The following is a 27,003-nucleotide window of genomic DNA, read 5'->3' as shown; positions in this document are numbered from 1 at the left end:
GGCTCTGCATATGTCTTGGCTTTTCATTCCTGGGACTGTTAGTAATGGGAAGGTAAAGCTAGATAAAACATGCAGTTCTGAGTTACAGATGAGCAAAGGCAATAGAAATCTAGGGCCTGATCTAAGTTTCCCTGAACTCAATGGAACAACATCTACCGCCTTAAATATATTGGGGAGCAGACCCAATGCTCGTGGAATTAAGAAAATCATGGATTTAAAATACCAATAGAGTTTATCCATGCCAGTTTTTTCCTCAAAATTATTTTATTTTTAAAAATAGCACAGACTTTTTGCTGATGTAAATCAGCATATCTTCACTAGAGTTAATGGAGAAGCACTAATTTTATACCAGCTAATGATCTGCCTCTAAGATTCAGGTGGGAGGGCTATGGAGGAAACCTCCCAAATATGACCTGAAGCATCAGTCCTTCACTATAGAAAAACCGTCTCAAACTCTGGCAATAACAGCAATGTGAACTCCCCCTATTTCCATATTATGGTAACTCTGAACACTACTAAGCATAATAGGAGCATAATGGAATAGGGCAGCCAGGAAGCCAACCCAAATAACAACAATAATTAATAATCCTAATTTAAATATCAACATAATTAATTCAGTAATTAAGTAGGTACTAAACAAAAACATCCAGTTTGTGTTCATCTACAGTTCTATTCTTTTGAATTAATAGAACGTTGTAATAAAATGTAAATACTTTAATGTTAAATCAGGTATAAGATTTAATGTTAAATCTATTATTTTAGTTTAGTTTAGTCTAGTTTATGTTCTCAGACCTCCTCCTTCTAAGCAGAAAACTTTGTTTACTGGGAATATCACATGTTTCATGGGGGAAGATAATTCCAGTGTCTTGGCAAATATTAAAAATGAGTTTTGCTCCAATTGTCCCAGAGAGCTTGAAATCATCAAAGATGACAGAATCTAAGGGAAAGGCTGTAGTATTTCATTCTGTCCATTCTTTGCCAATGAAGTATTGCTCCCTGAGGCTTGTTTTCCTTCACTCTTTGACTGGTCTCATGCAATAGGGCAGCCTCAACCTCCCTTACTACAAACCATAGCATTAGGAATTTCCCCCTGATATTCTGCCTCAAATTTCCTTCTCATAAAAACATCCCTTAAACAATCCTAAACAACTCTTCTCTTCTTTCCTCTGCAGCTACTTAAGATAATCATCATCCACGCTTAGCTGTTAAGGTCTATATTCAGCAACAGCCACAAAAGTATTCTAGGAATGTTGCAAAGCTCTCCCTCCCCCCACCTTGTATTGGCTGCTGGTATTTATTTATTTCTAATTTCCTGCTAAGCAGGTGCCCCAGCCATAAACTAACAAATCCTTGTGTTAGGAGCTGTACAAACACAGAGCAAAGAGGTAATGCTCCCTTGCCAACAATTTACAACAGTTTACAACTAAAGTAATTTGGAATTGTTATACTGTTACTAGAGCCTGTAACTATAGATTTACCCAACTGCTACTTTCTGTCCTGGCTTTGTTTTTTCAGACAGTTTGAATCCTCAGAAATGGGAATTCTTAAAGTCATATTCATGAGGTGTCCAATCAAAAGTGCTTAAATGAATCCTCAAGTAGGTTGAGAGGAAAGACGAAATCTCTGACTGAGCAGGCAATTGCAGCATGTGGCTGTTCCATAGTATCCTCTAACCAGGGCGTTTTTCCATGGAGTGGGTTTATCTATGGTGGACTTGCCTCTTAGATTCACATCAGGTATATAGCTTCCCCGCATTTTGCGAAATACAGGTGGATGGAACTGGGGAAAAAGGAATGACAAGGGTGAGATACTGTAATTAGTTAGAGGTCAGGCTAATAATTTGACAGCATTCCCCACACCAGAAATTGTCTTCCTTCCAGTAATACGGGAGTTCATACTGCAATGTCTAGATTAGGCAACTGAAACTTTGTGAAAGTGCTCATACTGTATTTGCATAAGACAAGAAACAAAAGTTAAAGCTTACTACTTTGCCTGTATTTTAAATAGCTGCAGTGCTGCCAACTCATGATATAGTTCCATAGATGTTAGGGGCTGGAAGGGACCTTACAGCTCATCAGGTCCAGCCCCCCTGCACTTGGGCAGGAAAGACTGCTGGGATCAAACGACCCCAGCAAGAAGGATGTCAAGACACTTTGGTGTTTCTTTAAAAATCCCCTGCTCCTGGAGTCATGTGGTTATATAAAAAATTCAACTTTCATTTCGAAGAATTAAAAGCACACTAGGTTAGGGAGAAGAGTTTGAAAATGTAACCCTTTGAAATTAGGGGGAAAAAGAAGGCAACTAAAGTATAGGATAGTAGACAATCACTAGATACAGAAAGGCAGGAATACCCAAGGGAGTTTGTTTTGTGCTGGCTGACGCTTCTCTCAGCAGAGTTGGCTAACAGCAGTATTTGCATTTGGCAGGGACACCTTATAGACTAACTTGTTCAGAGAAGCATGAGCTAAGGTTTGTAGGTTAATGCCCCCTTTGTCAGACACTATCATGGAGTGAGTCACTGAGAGCAAGGGTGCTAAATGGGAAAAAAAGAAGTTCATTTAAGTACAAAGGAGAAAGGAGAGGAAAACAGGGGCTACTGCTAGGATAGGTGAAGGTGAGCTAAAAAGATCAAAGGGGATAAACAAAGCAGTTAAATGTTTGCACTTTCAACTAAAATTTGTCATTGTTTTTCACCCAGATCCACTGCTAGGTTATTTTAAATACATCAGCTCATACCTAAATGTATCCCTTCTTCCCAGTGCTGTGACTCTTGCTCATTGTTCAAATATGACCACAGTCTCCAGGTCCATGACTTGTCACTCAGTTAATACATCTGTTAAAAAAAGTTGCCTGGCCTTCTTCCCTGTGTGTCTTTGTTATACAGTTGCAAGGCATTTGCTCTTTTCCCCACCCTCTTTCCTTGCAGAGCGCGCTCTCATACACATACACTACACACCCTGCTTTGCAGACGGAAGCTGTTGGGAACATGGCTGGTGATTTAACGTTGCTTGCTGCAACATCTCTTCTTTCTGCCTGCCAGCAAAGTAAGATCTGAGGGCTTTTGTGGATGGGAGGTTTCCACAGATCTGGAAATACTGTAACTATGTAATAGAAAGCTTGTTTGCTTGTTGTTGGAGCTTCTTAGAGCTCTTACAAATTACTCCAAATGGTAACACTATTTACCTTGTTTCTAGACTGAGGGGATTGGTCTAGCGCGGGGAGATTACTTTTCATTATGGGAGATTCTGACTTTTTTTGTGGTTATACTTTGTTTCTAGATATTTTCGAATTGTTATACTGTTATTAGAGCCTGTAACTATAGATTTACCCAACTGCTACTTTCTGTCCTGGCTTTGTTTTTTCAGACAGTTTGAATCCTCAGAAATGGGAATTCTTAAAGTCATATTCATGAGGTGTCCAATCAAAAGTGCTTAAATGAATCCTCAAGTAGGTTGAGAGGAAAGACGAAATCTCTGACTGAGCAGGCAATTGCAGCATGTGGCTGTTCCATAGTATCCTCTAACCAGGGCGTTTTTCCATGGAGTGGGTTTATCTATGGTGGACTTGCCTCTTAGATTCACATCAGGTATATAGCTTCCCCGCATTTTGCGAAATACAGGTGGATGGAACTGGGGAAAAAGGAATGACAAGGGTGAGATACTGTAATTAGTTAGAGGTCAGGCTAATAATTTGACAGCATTCCCCACACCAGAAATTGTCTTCCTTCCAGTAATACGGGAGTTCATACTGCAATGTCTAGATTAGGCAACTGAAACTTTGTGAAAGTGCTCATACTGTATTTGCATAAGACAAGAAACAAAAGTTAAAGCTTACTACTTTGCCTGTATTTTAAATAGCTGCAGTGCTGCCAACTCATGATATAGTTCCATAGATGTTAGGGGCTGGAAGGGACCTTACAGCTCATCAGGTCCAGCCCCCCTGCACTTGGGCAGGAAAGACTGCTGGGATCAAACGACCCCAGCAAGAAGGATGTCAAGACACTTTGGTGTTTCTTTAAAAATCCCCTGCTCCTGGAGTCATGTGGTTATATAAAAAATTCAACTTTCATTTCGAAGAATTAAAAGCACACTAGGTTAGGGAGAAGAGTTTGAAAATGTAACCCTTTGAAATTAGGGGGGAAAAGAAGGCAACTAAAAAGTACCGAACATTGTAAAATCTCATGATTTGGGGGGTGTAGTTCATTGGGATTGTCAATATTGCTTTTATTCGGAAGTCTGACTGGAAGCACGTATGTGGTCTTTTGCCATTTTTATCTCCTGTGATGATATTTACTGTGGGCTTTTGTTAAAGTTCAGCCTGCAACAATAGCTGCTGCACTTTAAGCTGCTTAAAGTGAAACCTGGAAGAAATCTGATAAGGACAGATGAAGAACCAGTGCCTGAAAGTTAATACATACTGAAAATTTAGAAATGAAGAGAGTGCAGTGTTTAATCAGTGAGAATGCTGTCCTGACTAACTATTTTAGGTGCCTGCACTGAAAAAAAAAGAGAAGTTCCTAACTTCAGTCAGTTAACTTGTGTTACCTAACTTGGGTTAACATCACGGTGAAGATTAGGTCATTTTGGGTTTAATTCAAGTTAGAATCTTCTGCTTAAGGGTTTAGTGAAGTATAGGATTGAATGCCAAATGCTAATCTGTGTTAAAACCCAAGTTACAGTATCTTCACTGCTATTTTAACACAAATGAAGAATACACTTCTCCTGCTCCTGGTTTAGACATGCTCCATAGTACATGTTGTTACAGTGGCATTGTAAGAGCATATTACCAGGTCAGGTAATGGGAGTAGCTCATTACCTGTTTGCCTGACAGCAATCAGCATAAAACACGTAGCTATAAAGTACACACAGTGCCTTATTTACTTCACCTCTGTGCTAGCGATGAACTGTTGAGCAATGTGCCCTCTTAGTAACACAGTGCTGGAAGCTGTAGTTACTTATGAGCTAGAGGTAAAGTAAGATGAGTTTTCATACTCCCAGAACCAGGTGGTATTTTAAAAATCAGGTCAGCCCAGAGATTGAGCCAAGTGAGCAGGACCTATCTGTGCTGGAAGGTGCAAGCTGCAGCTTGTAGGAAGTGGTTTCTTCCAATGAAGTCAGAATTTGAACTAAGACTTGCTGCAGGAGCAGGAATGGGATGTTTTATAGTCTCATGGGAAAAGTAGCCAGATCCCAGTTAAAAAGCAGAGTGAATCCTGGGGTGGAACACAGTTGTGTTAATAGAAACAATTACATTTGCAAATAGACATAATTGGGCTCAATATGAACAATTATGGTGCAATATGACTATTCTGTTAAGTTTATAAATTGATTTGTTTGTGATTTATTATCCTTTAAATATATATGTATATTTTTTAGTTGGCTGTATGTAATGCCAAGCTCTCCCCTTCCTCTAGCCTTTACTAAATTTATGGTATGGAAGTTTAATGATCTATTTTGTAATACTTTGGTTTTGCTTTTTTATTGCATTTTACTTATTAGTTTATATGTTATTGTTTTTGTTGGTTTTATTTCATAATATGAACATTAATAAATATTATACTTACAAAAAGAATAGAGGTGTAACACAGTACCAGTGTTGACTGCCAGTACCAGTGGCCAGCTGCCAACTGTAGTGCTCAGTTGCCCTCCCCCTCAATTATTATACTGCTGATCAGAAATATGTGAAATGCAGCCAGTAGAAAGGACAGGTCTTCCTCTATATTTTTATATTTAGGCAGGGGCCAGCAACCTATGACCTGTGGGCTGAATTTGGCGTGCAGAGCTTCTGTAGTGTTTTGGTTGCAGAAACTCATCGCAAAGATTTTTCAGGAAGAATCATACAAAAGACCGTATTTGTATCTGATTCTCTATTGTGTATGCTTTCGACCACACACAAAACAGTCAAGTCCCTTGACCATAAGCTTTGCCCTGTATTTTCATAATAAGGAAGCCATTAATTTGTGCAATTTGTGATGGCCAATTCAAATCAAGGGGAAACAAATAAATATGCTTCTCAGCTGCCTCAACTGTGCAGATTTAACCTGCAGGACTTGAATAACAACTTGTATTAGGAAAGAGAGGAAAAGAGGGAGGAAAGAGACAAGCTATGAACATCTTTGCTCAATCTTCTGTAACATTCACTGGAGCCTGGTGGCTAGCTGATTGAAAGAGGGTAAGACAGTCTCACAAACTTCCCTCAGGAGAAGTGGGGGCTCCTCAATTACTTGTAGCTAAGTTTCCTCCTACACACTTCCCTTACTTTAGCCCCCTGTTGGACTATAGAGAGATTTAACAAGAAAATACATGGCTGCTTTCTCTCTGCTTTCAAAGGATTAAGGGACAATTTTCTGTTTATAAAATAGAACGGGAATGTGATGCAAAAATTTGTTCCTCTGTCCAACCCTCTTGGGTCCCTTTATTTACTTATCATGCCACTTGTTGCATTGGGTCCCTTCTGCTTTTTTAACCTGCGAGAAGTCTGTAAATCCACTGCAAGAAACAACTACCTTTGGTTTGCAAGGGGAAAAGCAACTTTCTGTCTTACTGCCAAAATCAGAAATATAGTCAGTTGGTTAGGAATGGGAACATAGCACTGGAAGGGGCCTCCCAGGCCACTGAGTCCAAACCCTGCATTTGTGGCCAGCCACATATCGAAAGAGTCCTAAAAATCATCCACTCTAATGCCTCGTATACCACACCCACAGATCACATTATGGAAACAAAACCAAAACACACCCCCTAAGGTGCAGCTAAAAAAGACAGGGGAGATAATGACACTTCCAATGTCCTGCCACTGCAGTGGCAAAGGAATATCTAGTTAATTTATGCTCAATGGCTCCTTGTGTCCAAGTAGAAGGCAGCCTCTCTCCCTCATCCTTGTTGGAATAAGAACCTGGTGGCCCCAAATCTGATGACTGGTTTGACCCTGAGCAGAAAAGCAAGTTGCTACAGCCAGGTACCTGAGAGTCTTCTAGGTACCAGTGGGTGTGTCTACATGAGCTGCTAACTGTGCAGTAGCCTAATAACACTGCTCAGTAGTGTGCAGGGCAAAACCCATGCTAATACGCTACTGCACAGTAATATTAAGTTACTGCACAATTAGCGTCACTAAAAAGCCATGTGCTGGTGCTACTGTGCACTAACACCAGTTACTGTTTATTGATTTATTACATGGCTATACATTAACGAACATGTATATGCACCCAGTGCACCACAGGAAAACTCCCATCTGTAATTGTAGCTCATGCCCAGTGTTTCAAAAGAAGGTGAAAAATAATAATAATGAATTAATGGATGGTGGTACGGATGGGAGATTCTTCCTGGCCTCTACAAGTGACCAGCAGAGGCCCTGAAGTCTGGGATAAGCAGAAAGATAACATGACTTGCTCTTTTCAGGGAAATTTAAATCCCAGTCTTGGGCCCCTGGCACACATTAGTTTTCTGATGTAATAAATGTATTAATTCTGCCAGAAATAGCAATGTCACATAATCACAAAGTGTATGGTGCCATAAAATGGTAAACCAGCCATGAGGATATTCCTCAAAAAATTGTATGGCACCATAAATTGAACGTGTGGCAGACCTCAGCATCCTGATGACAATGATTAACTGATTGTCAGCATCCGGACCTGTCCTGATCCTGATGTTGACAATTGCTGTTTAACAGCATCAGGATGCAGGCTTGCCGGGCCTGGTACCTTAAAGATCCTTGCCTTGCAGCCTCCACTCTTTAATGATCTTTAACGTGCTGGGTTCTGATGAGCCCTAGGGCATGGGGCAGCTCCAGGGCCTGGGACACAGTACACCCCTGCCTGTTCCTCAGGATCAGACGAGGGACAGCCCTGGGTCCCATGTGGGACCAGGGCTGCCTGGTGCTGAATCCCAACCCTCAGCTGATTTGGCACCGAGCAGCCCTGGGGTGTGGGACTAAGCTGCTTCTTGCCTAACTGGCAGGACTGGGCTGAGGACAACTCTGCCTCCCAAACCTAGCTGTCTCCTGCTCAGAGGATGTGAGATACCTCTTTAAAAATGGGTGTGAAGCTGGGGATGAGGGAGCTTAAACTAACAAATCATTCAAAGTTCTTCAAACCATCCAGGCTAAGTGTATATGGTGTAGCTGCTAAGATCTAGTTTGTACTAGAAATTTAACTGTGTTATAGCTGGTTGTTTTAACAGTTTGTGTTAGTACAAACAATTCAGTAAGCCCTTGCCTACCTCCTGTCCTACATCCCGCTGCAGGTTTAAGTTTTGTTCTGTATCCATTCAAGGGTTTCACTAAACCATTACACAAAACCAAATTCAAGGATGATAGGCTGCCTCAGCTGGTAAAATTGAGTTTGTCTTGTGATGAAGCCTGTTCCTGGTCCAGTAAAGCCTTAAGGGCTCACAGTGTAGCTGGAGAATTGGCTAATTTTTTTTTACTGCAAATGTCACGTCAGTGGAACAAGGTGGTTTATCAAATAGGGACCTACAGCCAGAACCAGTCAGAACTTGTCAGATCACGGTGAATTTAGGGAAAAGGAAGCATTTTTGTGGATGGGAAGGCCTTTTGGTGACATTTTCCTGGCAATTCAAAGGGGAAAAGAGGCCATCCTGTCTTCACAAATGTCATTCTTTGTAAAATATACCCCTAGCCTGTAGCCCCTACTAAAGCTGCCCTTCCCCTATAAAAGCAATATGAAGTAGTGAATTACTGCTGGGTCATAGACTAGAGTGTGAGTGGGGGTGTTAATGAAGGTGGGTGTAGTGGCCACTTCAGAATTGGAAGCTGTACAACATTTAGTAAACTTGCCTTATGATAACACACTTGAGAAAGTTGATCTATTACTTTATCAAAGGTTAAGAGGTCACTTGATCACAGAGATCACAGACAAGTACCAGCACAGGGAGAAATATCTAATGGACAGCTATCTAACCTCACAGATACAGGCATTACAAGATCCAATGGCAAAGATTAAACTAGACAAATTAGACTGGCAATAAACCATATGTGCATCACAGAGGTGGTTATTAACCAATGGGAGAACTTATGTGGTTATGCATTGGCTTCTACAACTTGAAGTTTTTAAGTGAAACTTGTAGGAACAAGAGCATCAAGCTGCTCATAAACCCAAGTCTTCCGCAGAATGCCAGATGGGTGATAACCCATGAGATTTATTTTTTATTTATGTATTTATTTATTGCTTTTCTTCGTTCCAAATTCTGTGTCAACCTTGGGTTAGATCCAATAAAGATGTTGGGCACCTAAAAGATAAGGACCACTGCAGCACCCAAGGAGTGCATAGGTAGGTATCTCAGAAAGATGATCCATATCCAACATGCTGAGCTGGGAGCTGTTTAGAGCATGTCCATAGGGATGATGTTACAATTTAAGATCATAACTTTTATGGACATGGAGGATAATTAATCCCATCTTCTTTATAAAAACCTTTTTATGCTTGAAGTCTCTTATCAAAACCCTCCTCAGTCTTCCTTTCTCCAATCTAAAACATTCCAGTTCTTCCAACCTTGCCTTGTACATTACATTATCTAGATCGCTAATCATTTTTGTTGCTCTCCTCTCAACTCCTCCTGATTTGTCCACAATCTTCCTAAAGTGTTGTGCCCAGAACTAGACACAGATCTCTAGGTGAGGCTCCGATGGTGCTGAACAGAATGAGAGAACCATCTCCTATGACTTGTATTCAAGACAGCTCTGATTGAGCAGATAACCCCAAAGTCATCTGCAGAGCCAAAAACACAAAACAAATCTCCTGAGTCCCAGTTTGTTGCATTATCCACAAAATCTAGTACCTATCCTATGAATAGCTCTTATGGATCTAAAGCATATTTAAAACACTGCTAAAGATCTTAAACAAATGGGGCAACTTGATTTTGATTTTGAAGACTCTAGTATTTTTTTGCATCCTAAAGGTTGTAAATTGCTGAACATTTTAAAACCAGAACAGTACAAGAATGATACTTACAGTAACTAAGCCCTTAAGGCAAGCTTCATTCTCCATCAGGTTCACATGGTAGCTGTGAAGTCTTTAAAACTGTGTATAATTACATGAAGCAGGAACTAGCAATTCTTACCATTGGGTTACACCAGAGGAGAAACAAGCGTATGAAACGGGTGGACAGCTTCATCGACTGAATTCTCTTGTTTTGGGGGGCATAAGTAACATAGAACTAAATTCCTGGATTTTATTTTCCTATTAAGCCCAGGTCACCCTTGAAGCTACATCCTGAATTTTTATAAGAGAGACTGGTTTCATTAGAGAGCTGCTGGGCTTTGCCATTCAAATATACATACAAAAACAGAGGAAGTATAGTTTTCATTTAAAAATAAGAGTCCATAAATCATGTGGGCTAAGTATAGACAGTTTAAAAGCCTGAGGCAGAATGGATTTGATCTCCACACGTTAGTTTAAGCTGCATAGATTGAATTGATAAGCAAGTGAACAGACATTCACTTTTGATTCTGAAAATGCAACCACATGACTGCAGTGGCCCAAGCCAGAACCTGGGGGGCACTAGAGCATGCCTCCCTGCTTGGCTGAAGCAGACAGCTTGGGCCAATGCTAGCTTGCCCACCCAGTGAGGATGGATTTGTGGGGGAGGTGCAAAGCATCCTGGGATGCTAGGGGATTGTGAATTAACTTGAATCCAGAAGAGATCTGGGATAGAAGTTTAATAAACTGATTTAACCTAAATCAGTTAAAACTGACACTACATCCATCCAGGTTTATCTTAAACCAGAAGTGCCCAGTAGATGGGGGCCTGAGAGGGCTGTCACCTGAAATGCATAAAACTTTCCACATGTTCATCATCTTAGTGCCCCTCCTGTTTTGAAAGTGGCTTATGTGCACTGAACTCTTTTGTGTTACCGATTTGAACTAGTGTCCAATTACTTATACTGATTTATGTGTAATTTCTGTCCCTTGCCTTAAGGGAGCTGTCTTTTACTAAAATGCAATGCAAGCCCTTTAACCCAAGGGTCAGCAATCTACAGCCCACAGACCAGATCCAGCCTTTAAAGAATTTGTATCTGGACTGTGGTAGCTGTGGTGGTGTTTGGCAGGGTGGAGAAAAGTTGAGTGGCATGAGGAAGCAGCAGTGGGTCCTAGTGCCAGCTTCCTCTTACCCGAGTTGTGAGATTCTGGCCTGCCACCAGAAAACATTACTGACTGCTGCTTTAACTGTTTTATCCGTTATCTTTACTTGCAGGTTATTTTGCTTGGCTGGTGGGAGAATCAAGAAAAAAACACAAAATCATGCCCCCAGCAGTTACTGGACCCCCAGAATTTGAAAGAACATTTCGTGCGCAGTAAGTGCTGGAAACCTTAGAATGGCAGGAATGAGAAGCTTCCTTATTCTGTTGCCTAATGGGAGCCTAGAGAGGTCTGCTTTGGCCATTCAAGCGTGAAGTGAGATTTTTTATGCTGTTTCAGGTCTTCTGCGATGAGGATGCTTATTACCTCCCAGTGACCTCTCTCTGTGACAAGACAGGCCTGTAACATTTGTGGGCATCTCTGTATAATGCACTTGCTGAACTCTGTACTACCCTGGAGTGTTTCAGCAGTCAGGACTTCTCTACCACTTGTGAGCAATTGGGTTTATTTGTGTTCTGGGTCTGGCTCTCATTCTTACGCTCTTGATCTAGGAAGCGGAGATTTAGACTCAATATATGTCTACTAACTATATAAAAAGGTCCCACATTTTTATTGCCTAGTTCCAATTTTTTTCCTAAATGGATATTCAATTCTACATTTATTAAGAATTTACTGGTGTTGGAAATCTTTTATGCCCAAATATTCAGAGATTTCTAATTTTCCACAACTGTAAGTGAAAGCCATGTCAGTTGACAAGAAAGAAGGATCAAAAGTCGCATACACATAATATACAGTGACACAGAGAAAAACAGTTATTAAGTCATACATAGGTAAAGTTGCCTGAAGTTTCTGTTTAAGCCAAAGGATCAGTCTTCTTATTTTCCTGAAGAATAATATTAACTCCTCAGATTTAGAGCATTTAATCTGTATGGAAATATCACTTTTTTGAAGGAATTAGTAGTAACTTTGTCAATTAATTGCTAAAATAAAATGAATCACCCTTTGTTTTGTATCCTTAGGGCTATAAATGATCAGTTGCTACAAAACTCGTAACACACACACCCACACACATGCATGTGCACATGCATGAGCTATTTTTTTTACTATTCAACTATTTTCAAAAAGATTGGATGTGAAGGGCAACCTACTTAATTCAGCTGGCTTTTAATTTGATCAGGACTGCAGCAGTCAAATTGGGTTACTCAAGTATGGTGTCTTTAACAGAGGAACAAAGACATTTTTATGGACTTATCTATTTAAGTGTTCTTTGACTGTGACCAGTACCAAATATGCAGAATGCAGGGTAACTTATAGACTATATGGCACCTTATAGACTAAATTGTAAGGAGTCACACTGCCCTGCCTTCTGCCTAACTAACGTGGCTAACTGCTCCTCAACACCAGATATATCAAAGGAAAGTGGTGCACCAAAATCCATAATGAATGAGTGGACAATTATGGAACAACCTGCCTCTGGGTGAAATATTTTTCTATCCCACTTCAGCTAAAACAGGTTTCCCTTGATTTATGTGGTACATGCATTCCCAGAGAATGGCGCATAATTGAATTTGCATAAAGTAAACCTATTTTACAATGTAACAAATAGGGATAGGTTTCCATGGCGGTGAGGGAGGGAGGGAGTGAGGCTGGGACTAGGGAAGGGTCAGGGAGGGGTGCCACTCCCAGGGCTGCATAAGGCAGCAAAGCAGAGGGAACAGAGCAGCACCCACCCCAGCCCTGGCTGCAGCGACCCCAGGAGTGGCCGGCGCCAGCTGCTTCCAGCTGCTGGGCTGCACTGTGCTCCACTTGTACCCTGCACCTGGGCTCCACCTGTCCCCACTCACCTCTGCTCCTGGGCTGCACCATGCCACCCGGGGCTCTGCTTGTCTGCACTCACCCCAGCCAATGCCCCAGCTGCCCGCACCAAGGCACAGCACAGCCCAGGAGCAAAGGTGAGTGGGGACAGGTGGAGCCCAGGCACAGAGGACAGGAAGAGCACAGTGTAGCCTAGCAGCTGCAAGCAGCTGGCGCTGGCTGCTCCTGAGGCCACTGCAGCTGAGGCTGGGGTGAGTGCTGCACTCTGCGCCACCCGGGGCTCCACTTGTCTGCACTCACCCCAGCCCATGCTGGAGAGGCCCTGGGAGCAGCTGACACCAGCTGCCTGCACCACAGCACGGCACAGCCTAGGAGCTGGGGTGAGCCCAGGCACAGCAGGACGGGCTGTGCATGGTGCAGCTCAGTGGCTGCAGGCAGCTGACGCCAGCCACTCCTGGGACCACTGCAGCTGGGGCTGGAGTGAGTGGGGCCACGGCCCTTTCCCCTCCCCCCACAGACTTACCTGCCGGTGGGGGTGGGCATGTATGCTCATCACAGAAGAACGAATTTACCTTGCATATAATAAATTATGTGTCTAAATATGCTCATCACATAAGAGCAAATTCACATATAAAGAACCCGCATAGATCAAAGGAATGAGAGTTTATATGCAACATAAGGAAAACTTTAACTGATCCTGTCCAGTGTAATAACAGCATTATTGGATAATGGAAATCACTAGCTGTAGAAAGCTGTTTTCTAAATAATAAGAAATACTAAAATTCTGAATGGCAGCAAAGGAAAGAGAACCTAAAGAAGATGAATGCAGTCATAAATGTAGCTTCAACTTGAAGTAGTGTTATTAAACTATTATCATTATCCTAATCATTAGAAGTTCTACCATCTGCTGCTCATGCTTGTTAAGACCCCCCTGGTGGTTATGTGGATAAGTGCTTGTTTCACTTGAAATGATAGGAATAGAGCTAATTGAACTAAGTATTGAACAGTGTACTTAGCTGGAGAGAAACAGTTGGAATTTTCCAAAGGGCTCTTCGCTGACCTGACTGTTCCCACTGAAGCTGACAGTATTGGTGTCAATGGAAACAGTTGCAACAAAACGCAATGCTTTTGAAAAACACTGCCAAATCTCTTTGTTCAGATAACATGCATATTCATTTATTCTATAGACAGAACTGCGTGGAGTATTATCCAGTGTTCCTGGTTGACCTCTGGATTGCAGGCTGGTTTTTCAATCAAGGTAAACACCAACCTGTTTTATTTTGGCCTAAATGAGATTGTATCAGGTATGCTAGTTAATCAAAAAAAAATCTTTCAGTGATGTCACAAGTTTCATCAGATGTTCCTTTTTCTGCTGAAAACCTGATGTCCCCTTATTTTGTCGAATCCCCATTGTCCTTATCCTACGATGATAAGTAAATATAACCTCAAGAATAAGTCCTAGTATTTTACACGGCTCTGTCATACCACCTTCTACTTTTCTGTGCAACCTGAGGGTCCAATTCTTGGTGTCTTTTGATTGATTCTTAGTGTGTTAGATCCGGGCAGATTCCACATTCCCATTGATATCATTGGGAATCCACTATCCATCCAATGGCAGAAATTGGCAGAAACAGCCTTTTCCCATTTCATACATGGAATCTCCTGCCACTACTCAAAGCCACTAGCAAGTGATAATATTTACTTATCTGTGTCAAATGCATGCATGATGGATAATTAGTTAATGCCTAAAATAAAAGGCTATGTAAGTGCTGTATATAATTGCTTATTAATTATCATTAAGAACAATAATGATTTTCATTATGCTTCTCTAGATGAGCTAAAACACTCCAAACAGTCACATATTCCCAAACAGTAAAAACACTTTCCTCTTCATTCAGTTTCTTCCTATTTAGTACTGGTTTCCAATCCTTTTATAATGTAAAGTTCTGTTGCCTCCTCTTCCAGAAAACCTGATACAGAGATTAATTCCTGTGATAAGAAACACTCTGAGAAATTCTGTCCACACACCCCACCATCATACAACACAATCTGTGGAGTAATGTAATGGCAGGAAGGGGAAATGTCCTAAAAGAACTCGGGTCAGTTAAGCAAATACCACTGGTATGAAAATTCCCTCTGGTACTTGTGGAACAAAGGAAAGCCGCAATAAATCATATACAGTGTGTGTGTGTGGGAGGCATGCATGCACATAAACATATATCAAAACATACATGCACAAGTGGACCCACTCAACTCAAAATGTATTGTGCAATGTTAAGCATGCCAAAAAAAAACTATGTCAAAGGCACATTATTAAGGGGACAAATTTAAGCCGTAAGATATTAGGAAGTGCCAGAATTAAGCTTCCCTTTTATCCCAACCTCAGTCTGGTCCCCTTTTACACATATATTATGATATGCAGTTACAGGATCGTATACTATTTTTCCACCAGATTCTTCCATTGCTCTGTGCGCTGACTAGATGGTGGGCACTAGGGGGCCAGCCAGTTAATATTTTATTGTTTTTGTATTGTTTGATATATGGGCAGTGACCTTTTTTCCTTGCACAATTCAAACTGCTCTGAAGGCAGAATTGTTAGAGTCTTTTCTATAGTGCTTTTTTGCTAGAGTCCCTGAGTGCCTGATAAAGATTAGTGAATTTAGTTTCACAACATCTCTTTGAGCTGAGGGGGTACTGCAATCTCCATTTTACAGATGGGGAATAGATGCAGAAAGATTATGGTAAAAATAGCCACTACTTCAGTGTCCAAATTGAGACAACTAAAACCTGATTTTCACAATACTTACACAGACCTTAGCTCAAGCTGTGCCAGATTTTTTTTCTTATTAAACATGAAAAAGACATGCACTTGAAAGCTTTTGCAAATCTATCCCAATCATGAACTGGTCTGTCCAATAACAGATATTAGCCACAAAAATCCTTGCTTCTAAATTCAGATACTATTTTCAATACCCAGGTCCCATCAACCTCAGCTGTAGCTGGAAGTGCTTAGCCCTTAGGACACTGTTTCCCAAATCTTGATGTCAGAAGCACACTTCTTTTCTAGATTAAAATTGGTAGCACACCTCATTCTTCCACCCAAAAAGGGACGGACACTCTCTCTCTCTCTCTTCCCCCCCCACCAAAGCATATAGCATATTCCGTTTCCCAGCCAGAGGAGATCATACCAGTGCTGAGATGTACTGTTACAAAAAGGATACCAAATACATCTTTCTTTAAGCAAAGTATTAGTCTTTATACCAGTGGTCTCAACCTTTGTAGGTTCAAGGCCCCCTCCATAACTTTTCTGAGTTTTGCAGAACCACTGCTGAGAATTACTAGGACAAGAAAGATCTGGAGGGGGCCTTGAGGCTAAAAAAATGGAGAGAATTGCTGATCTAGCTGGTGGGGGCAGGAGGACCTCACCCTGATGTGCCCTCTTCTGCCTCCTGCCGACTGCTGCTCTGGACCTTGTAGGGGGAACTGGGCAGGGTCTCACATGCAAATGACCACCCTCGTGGCCCCTTCTGCTGGCCCTGCAAGTACAGGAAGAGCAGAAGCAAGGAGTTGAGCTGACTCCCTGACTCCATCTCTGTCTACCTGCCCAGCCATTTGCAGCTGAGTGTGTTTCTAAGAGCATTGCGGGGGGCTGGCACAGGGCCTGCCCGGGGGCACAGAAGGTGGCAGGGAAGGCGTTAGCAGTGGCAGCACTGGCAGCCCTCAGTGGAGCAGCTGCAGACAGTGCTGGAACAGCTGAGACAAGCACAGGGTGTCAGACAGGAGAAGAGGACAGCAATTACATCCTCATGCAGGTGATCTCACACTTCCGTCACTCTCGTGACACACTAGTGTGCTCCAGCATAGCCTTAGGGTGCTGGGGCACACTAGGAACCACGGCCTTTCAGTTGTAGGCTCATAGGAAAGCAGGACTGGAAGGGACCTTGTAAGGTCATCTGGTCCAGCCCCCAGCTCAAGGCAGGATCATTCCTGACTAAACTGCCTCAGCCAAGTATCTGTCCAAGCTGCTTGTGAAAAATGTCTAGGGATGGAGATTTCACAGCTGCTCTAGGTAGCCTGTTCTGGTGCTTGACCAGCCTCATAGTCAGAAAGTTCTTCCTAACCTCATTTGGCACACAAGGGTGAAAGCCAAGCACCCGAAACTGAAGACCACGTACTTAGCGAGCACATATGAGAAGTCTGGGTTTGGAGCCTTCACTAACATCACCTGGAAATGCTGGGTCAACAGCAAAAATCGAATTCAGGTCTCCGAGGCAGCGTTCACCTGCCATGACCATTCTCCTGCTTTTTCTTTCTTCAGTTCCCCAGTGTCATTCACTACCTTGTTGTCTTCTGCAACAAATGCAACCACTTTCAATACCTATCCCTTTCTCTGCAATACACATGCATTCACATCAGATTTGCCCAAAGAAACTTGTCTACCTATATCCTTAGACCAACACCACAACAACCTACATAGACTTTGCTAAAGGCACTCAGTAAACATCCTCCTCTTCACTGAAACTACACGCATCCTCAGCCACTGCAAATCAATGACCTCTCTCACACCTACTGGCTCATAGGGCTAGCATGTTTAAGGCATACCTGTTTCTGTGGCCAGCAGCATACACAGAAGTGATGTGGCTTTGCCGCCTCAATCTGCAGAGCCAAGTACTCATTTACAACAGGTTTGGAAGAAGCTGCAAATTCACAGCTATGAAGCCATAAATATCCTTGACTGCTTTGCCTCTGCACCCACTAATCGCTGCAGCTTGTCCCGGTTTTCCCAGGGTAGCTGTGGCAATAGAACACAGTGGTTGTGTTACTACGTCGCTTGACCCCACTGCCCATAGACAACACTTTTTCATTTCCACCCTGCATGTTGCTTCCCACAGTAGATAGACCAGACCACTCTTAATCAATTCTGTCATCTTCTTCCTGCCTCCTAGATTCTTCCAGCTTGAGCCTGCACATTTCTTCTGCACAAGGAATTGTTGCTGTTTTGATCCTTTCTTTGAACATTTCTATTTCCTTTGCTATTTGGAGGCATTTTCTGGGGTTAGCTATGTTTTTCTCAACAATCTGCCCTGTAAACTGGAAACAGATGTTCCACAAATGAACATGTTTTTAATTAGCAAATTTTCAAAGTCTCCAAAGTTACATATGGATACTAGATATCTCAATTTAAGCATGTAGTCCCTCTTCTCCTTCTTGGTTTTGGATTTAAAAAAAGAAAAGAGTATCTTCCTGTAGTCACATTCTAGCTGGGACCACAACAGTCATGAAATACTTTCATCAGCCAAGCCACTGGTTTAGCAACAGCCTGTCATTCACTCCTTGTCCTTTTGGACCCCAAGAATATTTTTTTGTCTTTATCCCCCATGGTTAGCTCCATGTGCAAATTGCTTTTTCTGGAGATCTAGCCTTTTCAGTGGGCTGAACCCCTTCACACTGTTTGTTTGCTCTGCTTCCAGTTTCTGGTTTGGTTGCCTGTGAGCCACATTCTCCCATGCTGCAGGTGGGCCTCACTAAACTGACTACTTCTCCCACCACATTTTTTTTCCTTTCAAGGACCCAATCCCAGAGTCTGTCTGTGGCCTGAATCTTATCTCAGTTGCCTTGCCCAGCCAGTTCCAGTCACAGTCCACAATCCTCTGATCCCAGCCCCTGTTTCTTTCTCCCTGCCAGTCTCCAATCAGATTTTTCTCCCCACGCAGATTTACTGCCCTCTTTGTTTTTCCCACCCAGGTCTGTCTCCTATCTGCATTTCAGTCAAATAGCTTTCTCTTCCACTCTCCTCCTCCCCCTGGGCACAGCAGGCGGAGGAGGGGAGATCATTTCTTAACTGTCTTTTCAGATGCCTATATCTAGCCCATACCACACCAGCCCAGAACTCCATTTCGGGAAAAGTCATCTTCAGCTTTAAATTGGAGCATGTACAGAACAGACAGAATCTGCTGGGAATTAGCTGCTATAATCTCAATAGCCTTTATTGAACATGTGTGACCTTTTCCAAAGGCTTATAACTTAGCCAACTATAGGAAGCTTTTCACAGGGGTGGCTGAAGGCACATGATGGACACAAAGGCCATTCCCTGACCCATTTCTGGTCTTTGCTCCAGAAGTGAGGGCACTGGAGCATTCCTAAGAAAAGGTTGTCCACATTTTATGCTATGGGCAATCTTTCCCCTATTCTCACTCTCTGCAATGACTGATTTGTTTAAAAAAATAAATCTATCTTGAGGCTGACACTCAGCTTGAGAAATTTTAATCTTAATAGCTAAAGTTTGGCAAAGTCATAAACAACCAAAACCAGGGTCTTCTAATGGGAAATGTCAGGCAGTCTTAACACAGGCACTGTGTGCATACATTTTTAAATATATTTATTTTAAAAGGGTTAAGATTGAAGAACTCCAGACCAGAAAGTCCTCATGCCCAACTGGACAGCTTAAGTGAAATAGTCTCCAGTTTTTTTCCCCATGGGGAACTGGAGCAGAAAGCCTAGAGTTGCCACATATAATCTTAGCTTGAGTGACACAAAACTAAGTGCAGTATGGAAGCCAAGCACGAACCAAAAAGTACTTGATGATAACAGCTACAATCATTGCAATACTTCGCCCATGTCTGGTGCCTTGCAATGGCAGATCTCAATATGAAGTCTCACCTTTCCCTTGTGAGGCACTAAACTATCATTGTGGGTGCAACTGTGGGTGTTCGCCACCTCTCTAGTGCCCACGGGCCAGATCTACATCAGAACAATGACACAACAGCATGAGCACAAGTGAGCGCAAATACTTAGGAATTGTTAATATTGGGCAGGTCTACACATGCATTTGATTTGGGATCATTTTACTCACGAGTAAACTACATGCAAGGAAATGCTCCTGAACAGGCATCTACACATGCAGGGAAAGAAGAGAAATTTTGCTGCTAATGGCAGAAAACTGCTCCCTGGGGCCCTGCAATGGGCCCCTGCTGTCACCAAGGGGAGCTCTAGGCTCCCCCTGGGTGCTAACCTGGGGCAGGCAGGGAGCATGGGCCAGGAGACAGCTGTCTCCTGGCCAGCTGGGACATGACACCCTGACCCCAGGGGCTACTTGCTGCTGGGGCAGGGACAATGTCACCCTGTCCCGGCAGCAGGAAGCTCCTGGCCCTAGCTCCTCAATCACAGACAGGGTACTTGGAAAGAGCTGTGGGGGAGGGGCAGGTCCCAGCCCCCTGCCCTGATCCACCAGTGGGGCAGCTAGCTCACTGCCTGCCAGCTGCCAGCTGCCCCACCGGCAGGTTAGGGCAGGGGGCTGGGACTTACCTCACCCTTGCAGGTCTTTCCAAGTGCCATGACTAGATCATCCACCCCAGCCTGTTTCCCACCCAGCTCTGTGCTCATGGAGCTGAACGGGGAACAGGATCCCCAACTCCTGCCATCAGGGACCTCCCAGTCCAGCTCTGTGAGATAAAGATTTCCCAGCCCCTGCTCCCCAATTGGGATCTCAGAGTGGGGGGTTTGGAGCCCCCTGCTGCTGGGAAAGGGGGACATAGTCCCCCTCCAGGCTTCAGTGGTGGAGCCTGCCCTCGAATCTACTTCCCCCGGTGGCTGGCTGACTGGGAGCAGATTTGCTCCCAGTCGGGCATCTACATGAGCGTTACTGTGCCCTTACTAATCCAAAGTAAATTTGCTACTTGCATTTGCAGATCACAAGTTTACTCATGACTAGCGAGGTTTACTGTGCAGTAAACTATGCTACTGTGCAGTAAATCATCTCATGTAGAGGTGCCCACTGTGCTGTGAAAATCTGCTCTGGTTTTAAGACCTTCAGATATAAGCTGTGCTTAAAGTAGATTGAAAGAACAGGGAATTTTTCCTGAACCCGCTGCAGTGAGGGGTAAGGAGGGAAAAGAGGGGGTATAGGGTAAGAGATAAGACAGCCCCTATTTCTTTTGAGAGAAGCAGGAGTTATACCCTCTGGGTGGGTCTCCACATGCAGGGGGTGTATGGTTGTGAAAATGTGTTCTGTGCTGTGAATTTGAAGCACAGTGGCAAAATTTGCTACTGGGAAATCCCAGTAGAAAAAAAAAACGCATTGGGAAAAAAGTGGTGCAACGTACACAAAACAAGTGTGTGCCAGCACAAATGGAGGCTGGGCCATTCAGAACAATGCTCTGGCTGCTGGCCAGGCCTCCATTCTGTCCCTGCTGCTCCAGCATGTCACCAGGCCCCAGCCTCCCTATCCCTACCCAGGACAATTTGCTGTGTGCTAAAGCACACGTGTAGGGGCATGCAATGGGACACAAAGCAGTGGCATAAATTCGTGCCACTGCTATTTGTGCCTCTATAAACACCCCCCGCATGCGCATGAGGACTTTTCTTTCCTTTCCTTATCCTCTGGATTTAATATTGCTGAAAACAGAACACGGAAACCACCTGTGCCTTGCTTGTCTAAACCAGCACTTGAAGCAGTACTGACAGCACAGGTGACGCTACATCAGTGCTGAAAATGGGTTCCAATTACTTCTATGTGGACCGGGGCTGAGTGAGTCAGTCTATGTGTTGCAATTCTCCTAGCGCACATCTGCACCACCGGACTGGTGGTGAGGATGTGAGCTAAAGTTCCCGGGACTCCTTACCTTTTGCCCTGTTTTGCATGTTCTCATTAATGGTTTCTTGGCTGGTGGCCTCGAGGAGTCGGCATGTCTAGAGAGAGGGACACGGCTGATTGTTCCATTTGGCTTCCCTTGGTTCCTCTTGTCTTGACTATTCACTTTTCCTTCATTTTCAAAAAAAAATAAAATCTGCAATGTTTTACTCCGTGTTTTTCCTGTAGCAAGTGACTTCCTTTTTGGAGGCTCATTCTCTTTTCACAGCCCGAGTTTCACCTCAGCTGTGCCAATGTAAATCCAGAGCCATGCCAGTAAGTCGACATCAGGGTGGAAGCAGCAGAAGGGAGATCACAATTGGGCCTGCTGACTAAGGCAGAACAGTGCCTGTTAGCCCACAGCACGGCCATCTGCCACGTTATCTCCCTTTTGGGAGATGGGGAGAAGTGGAAGGCATTTGGTTAGCTTCCCATTCAAACCATACTTCCTGGTGAGCATGCTCAGGAAGGTGGTCTTCTTTTCCTGACTTCTATGTGAAACACAGGGAAAGTTATTTTTACTTTAATATTGGACCAAAAAAAAAAAGGACAACTGGATCCTCAGACGTGCCCAGACTGCATGACTGATTCTAGTAAGACTTCACCTGCCTCCACCTGTAAATCTGTATATATTTTACCTACCTCACAGGCATGTCACAGCACTTATCCATCGCAGTTCAGATCACTCACCCATATACCTGGGTACGAGTTGTTACATCAGTGGGGAGTGTTTATTAATAACAGTGACAACACATCCAAAAATGATACAGGCATTTAAGAAAAAGAGTCTTTTTTCTTTCAGAATCAGAAAACCAATATTAACACAAGGAGATTGAAGTGTGTGTCAAATACAGTGAAAACCTCTGGCACAGGGCAAAAAAACATAACCATAAGCAAAGTGACCAGCTACCCACAATCCCGTAATCTTTTCTCCCTTTTTTTTTCCTCCAGAAGTAGCTGCCCTTCTGGGTCTGGTGTATATGTTTGCCCGTCACAAATACTTCCATGGATATGTGGAATCTGTAAAAGGAAGGTAAGGAGGATCCACCATCTGTGGATCCAGTTGAAAGCTCCAGGTTGTGGTCTGAAGCTGGGCTTACAGCCAAGGACTGGCAGTGAAAAGTGACTATAATTGAATGCAACATGAGTAAAGTGTCAGCAAGAGGTCTGAAACGAAAACCCTCTGGGAAGATGGCTGGCTGTTAGAGCAGAAGCCTAGGTTAAAATGTGCATGTGCTACAGGTCATGAGAAACAAGAGGTTTGATGCTCCCAGTGTAATACCATGTGGGTGCTTACTTTGCAGTTGAGCCTGCTTGGCATCTGTGCTCAGAAAAAGCCTAGAGAAAGAAAGCGTTAAGCTTTGCCAGTCATGACTGCATATAACGGGAGACTGCTGAGGTGAAGCTCAGACAGTATATATGTCAGGCTCCTAGCACTGCTGATATTTCCTCAATGCATTCGTATTCAAATCACTGTAATAACATATTTATTTTTCAGAGCGCCCAAAATACATAAAAGGAACAAGTAAGCAAATTCGACCTTGTGAGCTATGGGAACTTTTACCAAATAGATAAGATTACGAGTCTTTAAATAAGCACAGGTTAATGAGTGTTAAGCTCCTGGGGTCTAATAAATAAGAACATCTGCATTATCAACTCACTTTTCTCAAGTGCATAAGTGCATAAATGTGCAATCACTTCTGAATTCATACAAGAGCTTTCTGTTTGCCTTCAATTCAGAACCTGGGATTTTCACTGCATGTGTGTATACATACACGTACACACAGACACATGCACACAGATTGTTTTCTCTTTTATCTAAGTACTGTATTATCCCAGGCATCATGATCCGTGATACCCTTGCTCTTACAATGTTGAACACAACTTCTATGCAAATTATAAAAGGGGGGGAAAACCCCTTAGCAACACCTAACTCTAAAGAGATTTAAAAAGAAGTTAAAAAAAACACTTGGCAAAGTGTTTGTTGGGAAGAATCCTGCAGTGACAGAAAGATAGACTAAAGAAAGGCCTAACAAGCATTTTCCACCTCTGCTTTTGATGATTTCATGTGCTAACATTAACCTCCTCTCTCTTCCCAGGACTCCATCTGCTAGCCCAATTTTACAAGGCCTTTTTTCTTGTCCTTGAGAAAGTGAAAGAGACCCAGATAAAATTATCCCTTAAGATTTGCCTTTTGTCCTCTCTCTCAGAGGCAATATCCAGGATAACCCTATGAGAAAACAGAAGGACAATACCTGTGCAATAAGTATGCAGAGGAATGTAATATTTTAAAGTTAGATGGGCTTGTTGTATCAACTAAATAAACAGTCCTCCATTTAGGTAAACTCCTCCCCCACCTCCCTGTATGGTCTTAAATTATAGCTTCAATCAGTCCCAAGGGAACATGAAGGTAGTGCCTGGTTTTGTTATTGTACGGGACACTGCACTTTGTTATTTTGGTGAAACGCTCTCATTTCTTAAAGCTTAGTGCACTGTTGCTGTAGAGAGCAAGACTAGCAGCCCTGGCAAATGGACATGCTTGCTTGTTTATATTGCTTCTCTCCTGACCCTATGTTCTCTGTGCAAGATATAAATCCTACGTTCAGTCCTGGGAGGGGAGGGATAAGTTGGAGGGATGTATTTCCGCTGAGTGGACACGGCACCAAGGGAGAAGCGGTATAAACATGGCCAAAGAGTCTGTGTCCGTAAGCTCACTGCTGTTGGTAATAGTGGGGCTATTTCAGTTAAGTACGGACTAGTGTGAGTAAGGTTTGCAGAAAGGGGCCCCAAACCTATACAACACAGATGGTGGCAGTGCTAGTTTCCCCACACTGGGAGCCCTACTTTCAGCCGCTCCGGTGGTGAGGAGTCTTTATGCGTCCTTGGTCCTGACTTAAATTCTCAACTCTGAATGACAATGGGCCAGCTATAATGGCAACACTTATTCACTCAAAATTGAACTGGCAGCTCTCTTCCCTCCCCTTCCCCAACATCTCCTCAGATGATGATGACTTTGGGGCATCATCTGACCACTATGTTCAAACAAGTAACCTGCAGCATTACAGGTATCCAAATACCTTTTTTCAATGTCCCCTTATAGCTGGGAAAATCCTCTACTGATGGGTCTTACATAGACTGAAAAGCTTTACACATAAATTCTTGAGAGAAGCATTTGAGGCCTCAGCCTGCCTATAGTCAGTGCTGGGTTTTCCAGTGTTTCCCAACCTCCTTGGTGATGCTTTGCTCTTGCTGAGTCCTGGAAACTTTGGCTTAACTTCTCCCTCTCATTTTCCTTTGCCTCTGCCTCTTCTGCTTTTGGCAGGAACTAGATGATGCCTCCAAAAAGAATGTTCTTTACGTCTATTTATCCCGGTCTCCCCAGTAAAAATCATAATCTCAGGTGCCAGTGTTAATACGCAGTTCCCAGGCTCTGGGAGAGACCCGTGGGTGAGTTGCTTGTGTATGTAGGCCTGTGAAGCAGGACATTTGGAGTCCTCATTCCAGCACCACCACCGTTTCCCCCTTAAGCAAGTCACTGTCTCTGCTGCAGTTGGCTCTCTGTAAACTAGAAGGGATTAAAATACTTCATTAGCTGCATACTTCTGGGAAGCTTTGAGACTTTTATGTGGTCCCTCTGGAGCTGTAAAAGCCCACACAAGTTGATTGACCACAGCACATGAACTCAGGGAGCTAGTAGTGCATGTGGTTAACCAAATACCTTTGTTAAGTCCAGATTCTAAGCACGCAGCATGTATAGGGATTGCTGCGGAGACAGTACAGATGTGGCCTCTATGGCTTTAGTCATTGTTGTTCAAGCTGTGGAATGGTAAATCCCACCTTGGGCCAAACAGCACATTTTCACACAACTATCTGGAATGGAAATAGCATCGCCGTTGTTGTCATTTCATTTGCTGTTTTTTCCTGCAAATCCCGCCCCCACCCCCCCAAACCTTCTGATGAAAATGAGATGTTTTGTCAGCTTGTTTAATCAGTGGCTCATTTCAGTCCTGCACAGCTCTCATCAAGTGGTGGGGACCAAAACATTTCACAACAGACATAGTGTGAACCTCTGGTAATACTATTACTTTCTGTTTCCATCCTCCAGGTTAACAGGTTTTTATTTGACTGCGGTGGTTCTAATGGTGTTACTGGCACTGGGTACAGCTGGGATTGCTAATAGCTTTCTGGATGAATACCTGGACTTCAGCGTTGCAAAGAAATTACGTAAATTGCTCTGAAGATTGTCTTTTATAAATAAATAAAGCAGAAGCCTTCCCTGGACATTAAAAGGAAGATGAGCTGCATCAAATGGAATGAAAACATCCAGATTTCTTTACTAACAGTCCATTGTAATATAAAACGCTGGCCTTTGTTTTCACATATTCTAGTATAAAAAGAGTTTGTCAAGCATACACAAAGAATTTAAGGCAGGAGGCTAAGCATTTAACTGGATGCAGGCACAATATTGTACAACATTAAAATTACATTGAACTAAGAAACGGTTAATGCGTAGAGTGGCTTATTTAAAGCAGTGTCACCAAGAAAGGGCTTCTTATTCCAGGTCCTTCAATGCTGCTGACACATCAGTACTATTCCTTTTCTGTCCTTTATTTTAGTTCTCAGGGAATGTGGTGTCAGCACGAAGAAACGCTTGGTCCTTGAACTTAGGCACTTACAATCTCTGGTCCTAATCCTATGGATGATTCCAGACGCAAGTCCAAAGAGTACTTCAGCAAGTATTGACGTCTATCCCCAGTCAAGGGAGTACTTTAAACACATGCTTGACTGTGAACACGTGCTTCTATCCTGCTGAGTTTAGTGGACCTTAAACATGCCCTTAAAGTTAAGTACAGTCTTCCAACACCATCTCCAAGCTAGGGATATTTCAATGAATTGGGACCTCTCTGCAGGCAGATCCTTGTTCTCATGCAGAGAGGTTGTTAGCCATTTTAGTCTGGAGTCAGGCAAAAGCAGGGCATATTTGTACCTTATAGGCTACCTAAATCAGAGATGCATAAGCTTTCATAAATAGCAGCTTACTTCAGCAGATGCTACAAAGGGAAGCATAGCAGAAAGCAGAGCTTCTAAGTATAAAGTGATTAGAATACAAAGGGAAGGGAAGAGAGTGGAAAAAGGAGCAGGTACTGCTGAGAGAGGCAAAGTGGGTAGAAGAGTGAAAAACAAAGCAGGTAACTCACTGAGGGACACAGGGGTTATTAAAAACCAATCCAGGTAGTGGGATAAGAATCCAGTCTTTAGACCGTACTTAATATAATCCAGCCTGTGGATTATTTGGTCCGCAATTTCCTGTTCAGGCTGACTTTTAGTTTTGTTGGCTAAGAACATCTACTCTGAGGTCAGTGATGTAATGTCCAGGGAGGATAAAGTGTTCTGCCACAGGCTTGTGTGTTTTTTGACATCTATGTCAGAATTGGTGTTCATTCTTTCATGTAGGGACCACCCTGTC

At 43.0% G+C, this 27,003-nt stretch overlaps 1 protein-coding gene across 1 annotated transcript; it reads left to right on the top strand.

Annotated features, from left to right (window-relative positions):
- The first annotated feature begins 2,931 nt into the window (after window positions 1-2,931).
- Window positions 2,932-26,035, top strand: MGST2 (microsomal glutathione S-transferase 2). The gene is made up of 5 exons (XM_090036512.1): window positions 2,932-3,044; window positions 11,208-11,307; window positions 14,095-14,165; window positions 22,488-22,569; window positions 25,642-26,035. The coding sequence occupies exons 1-5, from the start codon at window positions 2,987-2,989 to the stop codon at window positions 25,772-25,774; spliced, it is 444 nt and encodes a 147-aa protein (XP_089892638.1). The 5' UTR covers window positions 2,932-2,986; the 3' UTR covers window positions 25,775-26,035.
- The last annotated feature ends 968 nt before the right edge of the window (window positions 26,036-27,003 follow it).

The sequence above is a fragment of the Crocodylus siamensis genome, chromosome 2 (genome assembly GCF_052110815.1).
Source record: "Crocodylus siamensis isolate JL-2025a chromosome 2, ASM5211081v1, whole genome shotgun sequence".
Classification (NCBI taxonomy): domain Eukaryota; kingdom Metazoa; phylum Chordata; order Crocodylia; family Crocodylidae; genus Crocodylus; species Crocodylus siamensis.
The sequence above is the reverse complement of the archived record's forward strand: the minus strand, read 5'-3'. Positions and strand labels throughout refer to the sequence as shown.